Below are 8,499 nucleotides of genomic sequence, written 5' to 3' on the forward strand. Positions count from 1 at the left end.
AACAGAACTCTACCAGCAATAGTCTATATACTTACGTGTAGGTTTGTTCGGTTACCGGTTAATAATCGGAACTGAGTTGGATAGGTATCAGGGTTGCAAGTCCCAGAGCGGGGCTTGCAGAATTCTGATACTCCCGCTTCGGAGGTTGCAGGCCCGCTCTGGAGGTGACCAGAGGTTGTACATCCGCTTCGGAGGCGTGTAAGGACGCTGGGGATTTGGTGCGTACGGTCAGGGACAGTACGGAGCGGATCCGGATATTGTCAGGGGATCTGGAGAGGATACCGTGACAGACATCTTCCCTACTGGCCTGCGTCGTTACAGAGATGGCTGAACTGAGGCATGCCAATAAGCTATACAAGGAGAAGATCATGTAGGAGAAGTGTGAGCAGAAGTTGAGGGAGAAGGAAGTGTGTGACCAACTGAAGGCTGAGAAGGCTAAGGAAGTTGCCAAACACAAGGCCAAAAAAGAGCATCAACAGAATGAGCACAACACCAAAAAACCTATACAATTATGCTAAAGAGGCAAGTGCAAGGCCTCAGAGGTTGCAGCACCCAGAAAGAAGCAGAAATGTGGTAGTACAGCTGCCTGTAGTTGCGCTGCTGCCACGCCTTGCTGCCCATCCCTTCTGGTAACATATAACAGCTGCGGCTGCCCAATCAGAGGGCCACAAAAGTTTGAGTGAAAAACTTGTTCATATAGGTCTATAGACTACTCCACCAAAAATTCTCATAATAATAATCATTGTGTGTGGCTCTACAGCCTCATTTTGTATGAGCGTCAAGGTGGTGATCGCGGTCGGCACGCGCACAGACACGGTAGCCGCCAAAAGGGACGATGCCCGTCGATCACAACGCCGCTGCCGCTAAAGCCTCATCGTCAAGCATCTGACCAATTGTGCATGATCGGTTGCAAAGGTGCCGCTGGAGATATGCAGGAGGTGTTGTGGAGAAGCTTGCTGTTGTGTACCCGGATAAAGCCCTTGCCGCTCCGAATTGAATGCCCTCATCGGACCGTTGTGGCGTGCAGGATGGGTCCAGTTACCTCAACAGGAGGTACACGCATGGTCGTGATCTGAAGATTTTGCGCGTGTGCAGTGTCAAGACGTTGGCTGACGGAAGTTATTGTGTCATGAGCCAAGCTCTTTCCTTGATCGTCACCCTGCACTGGCTGGCGCCTTCCGAGCTAGTGCTGGCCCTTTCCAAGTTGATTCTCTCCAAGAACATCTCCACAAGCCCACAGCACATCGAAGAAAGCTCAGAGCGAGACGGAAGTTCAAAGCTAGGAACCTGTTGGTGTTGTGCTGTAACACCGTGAATGTCTGAGCCTGGATACAAAACAGCAGAGGTGCAGTACACTAGCCGAGATAGGTGCCTATGTGCCTATGCGAGAGTCTCGACTCTTGCCGACTCTGTCACAAGCATGTGTGGTGACACCTGCCTTTCGAGTGGCAGGAACGCGTCATCTTCTCAGGAACGGAACCGCAACAGCCTTGCCGAGACGCTGTCAGATCTCTGAGTCACTCATTACTGCCCCGTACGATCAATTACGCATTGGAATCAACGCGGTTGAAGAGAGGATGCATAATATCGAGAGCAATCATGATAATGACGAAGATCAATGGGGAGGGCCCGAGGATCTGGTGTTAATCAACTCAAAGGAATCACCCGTTACGCTTAAAAATTTCGTGACCGCGATCCCATGGGTATGTGAATGATACCGAGAACAAACCAATGATCATGGAGTGTATAAACATGTTCTACATCGGGCCACCTGAACATCACGGAAGAAATTTGTACTCAGTCAGCGTGGAGGCAGATGGCACATGGCTGCCACGTAACAAGATTCCTGAAGGGACGACATTCTTCTTCGAAGATGTTATGGGTGCTGGGGCTGACGAGAGCGAGTGGAGGATGACAGTGGACATGTTCTGTGAAGGGGATTTGGATGTTCGCTCGAGGAATTCTAGGAGCGTCGGAGGGAATCTCAGAGGAAATCCGAGCGGGAACGACAGTATTATAACCGTTGCGGTATCAATCGGTCCGTAAAAGTTCTGACTATGCCCGTAGCAGACCACCCTATCACAGCGTGTTTCTAATTGGCCAAAACCCCCCTGATGTACATTGCGTTGCGTCGCATTATTGGTCTTCTGTTAACAGCCAGGCAACTCAGGGTATCTAGGTATGCATACGGCTGCCCCAAACAAACGTCGGATGTTTCTTTCCTGAGCTCCGGCTTACCTCTCCCAAGATGCAGTTCTGTTGTGCTTGCCCTCGCTGAGTGCAAGCGCGCAACGTACTCATCTTGAGATATTTGTGTTTGATTGTACCCAGACTCAGCGCGACCTATGTCTTATACAACTTACAGTCTAACAGGTCCTTACTCGTACGACTTAAGATCCACCAACCGCGACACCAGTTGTACACTCAGTCAGTCTCCACTGGTTTGAACAAGTAGATTTATATTCTATTCTGCTCTTGCTCACGTCTGTTTTGACAACGGAAGCGCACATGGAGTCTTCCTTTCTTCGACCATCCATTACCTTACACGGTCAGCTCAACATCCGCCAATGCTAGCTTCCTCACAGCTCCCAATACTCGTCGTCAAATCTTGCTGCACCTCAATCGGAAGCAATCCCTCTATGACCTGCCAATTGCAAACTCCACTCCCACCACAGATCTGCCTCCAGACGCCGTCTCCAACCTTGAGCGCCTGCTCTCCCTCAAACACCCGAACATATCTCTGCTGAAAGATAGTCACCTCCCTCGTCTCCTTGATAGACACCGTAAAATCGCTCTGAGAAGTCCCAGCCAGCGTCATGGTGAAGTTGCCGTACGTAGTGGTATCACCGATAGTGCTGCAGAGAGTCTCGACGCCGACAGGGAAGTTGTTCCCTGCGGCCTCCCAGCTCCATGAGCAGGAGGCCTCGAAGGCGGGAAAACTGCTGTAGCCTCTAGGGACCTGCTGAAGAAGGATTGTGTTAGGCTGTTTGATGTTGATTTGGAGGCTACTGGTGGTGCCGCTGCCAGGGCGGCCGGATGGACTGCCTGCGGAGGCGAAGGTGATCTCCCAGGGATCGAACCCGGTGGTAACTTGGCGAGCGACGAAGGCCGGGGCGGCGGAGGCGATGCCTGCGAGGAGGACGGTGGTGAAGAGCATCTTAAAGGTTGGTCTGATAAAGACTGTAAGCGAAGACGAAGTATTGGTAGTCTCTGATGTGCCAAAGGCGATGATAAATGCAATACGATGCGAGACCTGTTGGTGTCGATAGAAGTCCAAGATGATTCTCTGCTCTCACGTTTATACCCTCGAGCATCGGAGGTATAGTACTAAGTTTAGACTGTTAGGTATTCCCGCGGATGCACTAATGCTTACGCGCATGGAATGTGGGGATAGCCTACGCTCAAACGGGCAATTATACTGACGGTCCCTGTAAGGTTCGAAGGAGGTGCACCAACCACAATGGCACTCATTAACCCGCAGAACGCCTTGAACCCACTCTCGGTAGAACGTCGCCGAATTGCATGACTCTATATGTCTGCTCTCTGTGCAAAAACGGTAAGGAAGCAGCGTGACATGAGTAGAAAGCTTCAGGCAACCAGGCGGTTGGATGTTTCCGGGGGTGAACACGAATGTTGGTCGTATACTTCCTGCATGCGCTACTTGGCTGATGCAACTGTCATTTAGCATCAGTATGGGTTGTTCGCAAAAGACCTTCCGCACCCCGTGGCTTAGCATTGGATAGTGTCAAAATGACGCTAGATTCAATTTGTTAGCAATTTGTACTACAAACAATATTCCACCACATTCTGCACATACGAAGAAGCTCAAATAGCTCAAATCCGCGTCTTGTGATAAAATCCTGGTGTTGTACTTATTAATGGTTTGCAGTTCAAAGCGGAAGAACGTGCTCCTGGCAAGCGGCAATAGCAACAAACCTGCCAAACGTCAGCGTAAACCATCTCAAATCTTTGAGCAAGGTGCCAATTCTGCACCTCCTACTCTGCCGTCAACATTAAGGCATATGCAGCGCTCATAAGGCCGTGCCCTACAGCAAGATGTTCATAATCAAGGTTGTAGCAATGCAACAGACCAACTAGCTAGGGACACTTCCAGTCCAGTTTTCAAACCCAAGGCAAGTCAACTTGTAACTGACGCGCAAGCTGCCAATATACTTAGGGAGGATGAGGACAAGGAGGAGCCTGTTGATGCAATGGTGGACGACGGAGAAGAAGCTGGAGACGGTGAAGGAGTTAGCGAGCAGCCTGCTGCCGCAACTGTAGCTGGAGACTTCACCTGGTGTTGCAGCCGTTACCTTAGCGGCTTGGTCAAGCCAGCAAGAGCATCCTTGGTTAGAAACGGAAGCTCTTGACCAGGAACCACACCTATACTTCAGATGGCGCGCTTGTTGGGGTATAATGGAGAAGAATGCAATAGCTACAGCTGCTTGCTTTGCATGTATAACCTATGTACTTAGTTAGCAATGAGAAGTTATGGCAATGGGTAGATAGAGTTGTAGAGGGGCAGAAGCCACAGATTGCAAAGATTGACAGTTTAACGGCAATGCTGTACTGTACTAGTGGCTGCCAAGCCAAAGCCAATAGGTTTCTATCATGCTGCAGCGCAGGTGGATTGTAATTGGTCAAGGACTTTGCTTGGGTAACTGGATGGATCTGGAGACACAAGTGGAGGAGATGAACAAGGAGAGTGTGGAGCTGTTACACTGCAGCTTTGACTTGGTGTTGAAGGAGGAGCAGGCAGCGTCTCAGCCAGCATTGCAACCAGTTGCGCAAGGTGCTGTTTGCATTTGTCCTGGCATTGTTACAACAATACAAGAGGATGGACTTGCTGGTTGTTACGATCCTGCGTCTCACGACTGGGCAGCAGAGCAATAAGTAACCACCAACCAGATACGGAGACCTGGAGGAAGGCGCAGCATGCTGAGGCCGCTCGGCCGGCGCCTACAAACAACAAGGATCGCTTGCCTACAAGCAGGCCACACGTGACGAACTTGCCAGCAGCTCGTCAACGAGCAGATCTGGTGGACAGTATGTATTATGTGGACACGTTGTCCTTATGACATCGTGTCCAACCTCGTCAATCAACTTTGTTATTGGAATCTCATCTGCTCTCAAGCCAGATAGTCTACTCTGTACTACTCATTGCTACCAGCCGTCACGGTCTTTGACTAGACAACTACACTGGGGTACAGCTGCAGTGTTAAAAACACCGCCAAAGTGAAATTACACCGCACCTCCGTGTAAAACAACTGATTTACACCGCATGTAGGTGTGTTTACAACTGTACATAGTGTAATTCACCTTTCTTAGATGCATCCTCGGACTTGCAACTTCTATCACAGATCCACATATGTGGTAAGGCCAGAATTTTGAGAGTAATTCCTGAATTATGAATATAGGCTTTGTGTATATAAACTTCTTTGCTTGCTGTTGCAGGTAGAACGAGATCTAACGTTGCCCACTTTGCCCCTGCTGTTGAGTCAACCGCTTAGTTACTATGCTTACGTGAGTACGTGCGTATAGTAGATTGATGCTTAGACAAAGCCTTGCTCTGCAACAGTAAGGTTCTCGCTAAGGGCATCTGTGGCCGCGGTAGCTGACTTGATCGCAGCACTATTGTATCGGCGTGCTCTCTGTCGCCTTCATCGTCTTCATCGGCGTCAGAGGCATTTTCCAGTCCATACTGCTCTTTTGCCCATGCGTGCGTAGTCCTTGCGTCAACTATAGACCACTGTGATTTGGCGTTAGACCTTCGTCTCCTTGCCTGTACCAGCTCAGCAAATTTCGAAGATATGCTCTGGCGGCAGTCTGTGTTGGGGTACTTCTGAGCCATATCTCGGAACTCTTTTAGAACTCCTATAGGCCAAGGAGTCTTTGGGTTTGGCCAGATAGCCTTTGGAAAGATATAGGTAATGTCTGAAACATCCCAGAGTTTACATATCTCGTCTATACACCTTGTAACAGCTGACGTAACAGGGTATAAGGCGACATCAGCTGTGGAATCCTCGTCTTGCGTCTCTAACGTTGATTGCGTTGTCTTGTCCACCGCCACCTCTCGTAACAGTTGGTTTTGGGGTGGCTCTACTTCTTGAACACCCCAACTAAGGCTGCGGATGAAATTGTTGTACTCAGTCTGTGATAGGCTGCGGAAAAGTTCGTTAAGCTCCTGCAGTTTTCCAGTTGTTGCGCTTTCGCATGGCACCTGACTGTGAAGATTGTTGAATGTTTGATTAGGGAGAGTTGAAGTCTTGGTGCGCCCTCTGCGACCCCTCTGGCTTATTTTGGTCACGCCATATGTACTCCTCCCGCTTGGATATTGGCCCGCGTCAGAGTATGTAGTGACACTGCCTGGTAGCACTGAGTGAGGGTTCTGTTGTCGATGGAAACTGGAAGGCCTCCCACTGGCAAGGGCCAAATAAGGGGTTGAACGCCTTTGCACACTCTGACTGATATTCCACTGTGGTTGTTCCTGACCTAACTGCTCGTGTTCTGAGACACTGTCTTGCCTGGCGTGAAGTGGCAAAGATTGCAGCCGAGGTGGTGGTGAGGCAGTGTCGGTACCTCTTTTGCACATCATGCATACCCCAACGTGGTTTTCAGGGAACTGGTCGAGCGTGAGCATCCTCCGGCAACCGCCCACGCAATACAGCGATTGACCTAGTTTTGACGCTCGGGTACGACGAGGTCGTTGTGCCAGTGACAGATTGTCGTCTGCGTTGGGGGAAGTTGACCTATCCGCAGCTTGTTGTCGTTTCTTTAAGCCTAAGCTATGTGTCAGACTAAGCCTTGAGACATAGCAAGAGACGTACCTTTATCAGAGCGGAGACAGGCCTTCCTGCGGTTTGTCCATGTAGTTCGTAGGGCCCATTTGATAAGCCAACCGCCATCGAAGTATTTGGTCAAAGGCCAGGCACAAGCAACATACTCTCTCATTATGTTGTACTCTAGTGGAGGTATGTCGTCGAACTCTCGGATGTCTTGAAGACGCCATTCTATATCGCAGGCTGCTCGAATTGTCCTCTTCCATTCCCTTTCTCCTCGCGGATCTACGAATTGCTTATAGTCTTCCTTTGGGATGAGGACACCCACGTAGGCAGCTACATACGCCGCAAGCAGTTTGAAGTCCCCAGATTTAGGGCGCCTGCGGCGACCGTGTGGTTCTAGTATCCTCATATGCCCATTTCTGGCCTTTGGCGGTTCAAAGGTTGTTGGCAAAAGTCGCGAGTTTGCTGTAGTAGACAGCTCGTCTGGTTCGCTGCTGGAGTTCATTTCACCCACAAAAGACTGAGTTGGTACAAACGTATTGGTAGCTTGTCCACGCAGTGTGAAGAGACAAAATGCTCTAGAGGTTGGACATGACTACGCAGTGAGTTGTCACTAGCAGTAGCGTGCTGCGGGTTCCGATAAGCTTTGTGATGCTGAAGGACTGCAGCCGTCAGCAACCTATAAGCAGCTCTTGCCCCAACAAGTCGCTATCTAATTAGAGCTGAACGGGCATCAAGACCAACTTGGCTGGCAGCTCCGCAGATAGCGAAGCCAATTACATGACAGCTATACAAGTCCGTTAGCCGGCAAATCTGACATCCTAGCGGCGCTAAGCTTAGAGTTTAGCTTTAATGACGCTTTAGTGCAGAGGAGTACGTTTTGGCGCATATGATCAGCAGAGCTAGTGCTGCGAAGTGCGGGGTCTGTTAAGCATTCATCATCTTTACAGGATGGTGTCGCAAGTGCGTTAGCTGCAGTAAGCTCAATTGGGTTCTAACCAGTCCACGACGTAGATGCACATACAGCGCCGTTTAGAGCTCATTCGCTGTACGTTAGATGCGCCGGCACTATGTACCAACCCAAGGTAGTCGTCTGAGGTACTGCCTGCTGTTGAAACATGAAAGTCTCTAGAACATCTTCTCAGCAGAAGTCGTGTTCGCAAGGTGTTGTAACACCACCAAATGCCATTCAAGATGCCCCTCAATCAGTTGCCACTAGCAACATAACCAATGGGCACTCCCCAGGTCGAACGTCGCTAGGCAAGGTCTTCCTTGATAGACTGAAATACGCGAAGTAGAGCAGTCCACACAAAGCATCATGATGCCTTCCGCCAACGGGCGGCGCTAACACTATCTTTGTCAAGAGTGTCCCTAGCCCTTGCCTCTCACATGTGGACTGATCAGCAGTACTCCACGTTGTGAAAGGCTCTACGCCAGTGGCCCCTAAGACTGCCCCTATAGCTGTCAAAGGGTGGTGTGCCAAAGGCGCGTAGCATCGAGAGATAGGCCGCTCCAAGCAAAGCATTAAGTAAGTTGTAGAGCCCCCAGTGTTAAAAGCCCCCAGCGTCGAGAGCCTCTGTTGGAAGCAAGTATGAGCCCCAACCTCGCCCATACCAGTCGCTGACAACCGTCAAGAATTCAGCGTCCTTTGCCCTCTGTACCCTGCATAGTACGGAGTATTGATCATCAACTGCGCAGCACCATTTGAAACGCGAGC

At 50.1% G+C, this 8,499-nt stretch overlaps 3 protein-coding genes across 3 annotated transcripts; 1 reads left to right on the forward strand and 2 right to left on the reverse strand.

Moving 5' to 3' along the window:
• Nucleotides 1-1,129: 1,129 nt before the first annotated feature.
• On the forward strand, nt 1,130-2,046 carry BU25DRAFT_425613 (uncharacterized protein; the record flags this gene model as incomplete). Its single annotated transcript, XM_033708358.1, has 3 exons — nt 1,130-1,289; nt 1,369-1,703; nt 1,744-2,046. The coding sequence occupies 3 exons, from the start codon at nt 1,130-1,132 to the stop codon at nt 2,044-2,046; spliced, it is 798 nt and encodes a 265-aa protein (XP_033556873.1).
• Nucleotides 2,047-2,377: 331 nt separating this feature from the next.
• On the reverse strand, nt 2,378-3,267 carry BU25DRAFT_451977 (uncharacterized protein). Its single transcript, XM_033709775.1, has one exon. It carries the CDS (start codon nt 3,155-3,157, stop codon nt 2,555-2,557), a length of 603 nt encoding a protein of 200 aa, XP_033556874.1. The 5' UTR covers nt 3,158-3,267; the 3' UTR covers nt 2,378-2,554.
• A 2,239-nt stretch (nt 3,268-5,506) lies between these two features.
• BU25DRAFT_425615 (uncharacterized protein) lies at nt 5,507-7,287 on the reverse strand (the record flags this gene model as incomplete). Its single annotated transcript, XM_033708359.1, has 2 exons — nt 5,507-6,780; nt 6,828-7,287. 2 exons carry the CDS (start codon nt 7,285-7,287, stop codon nt 5,507-5,509), a joined length of 1,734 nt encoding a protein of 577 aa, XP_033556875.1.
• Nucleotides 7,288-8,499: the final 1,212 nt, after the last annotated feature.

The sequence above is a fragment of the Macroventuria anomochaeta genome, assembly GCF_010093625.1.
Source record: "Macroventuria anomochaeta strain CBS 525.71 unplaced genomic scaffold BU25scaffold_43, whole genome shotgun sequence".
Taxonomy (NCBI): domain Eukaryota; kingdom Fungi; phylum Ascomycota; class Dothideomycetes; order Pleosporales; family Didymellaceae; genus Macroventuria; species Macroventuria anomochaeta.

Coding starts and splice junctions, on each gene's coding strand:
- BU25DRAFT_451977 (XM_033709775.1), bottom strand. CDS start 3,157: ATGCTCTTCACCACCGTCCTCCTCGCAGGCATCGCCTCCGCCGCCCCG.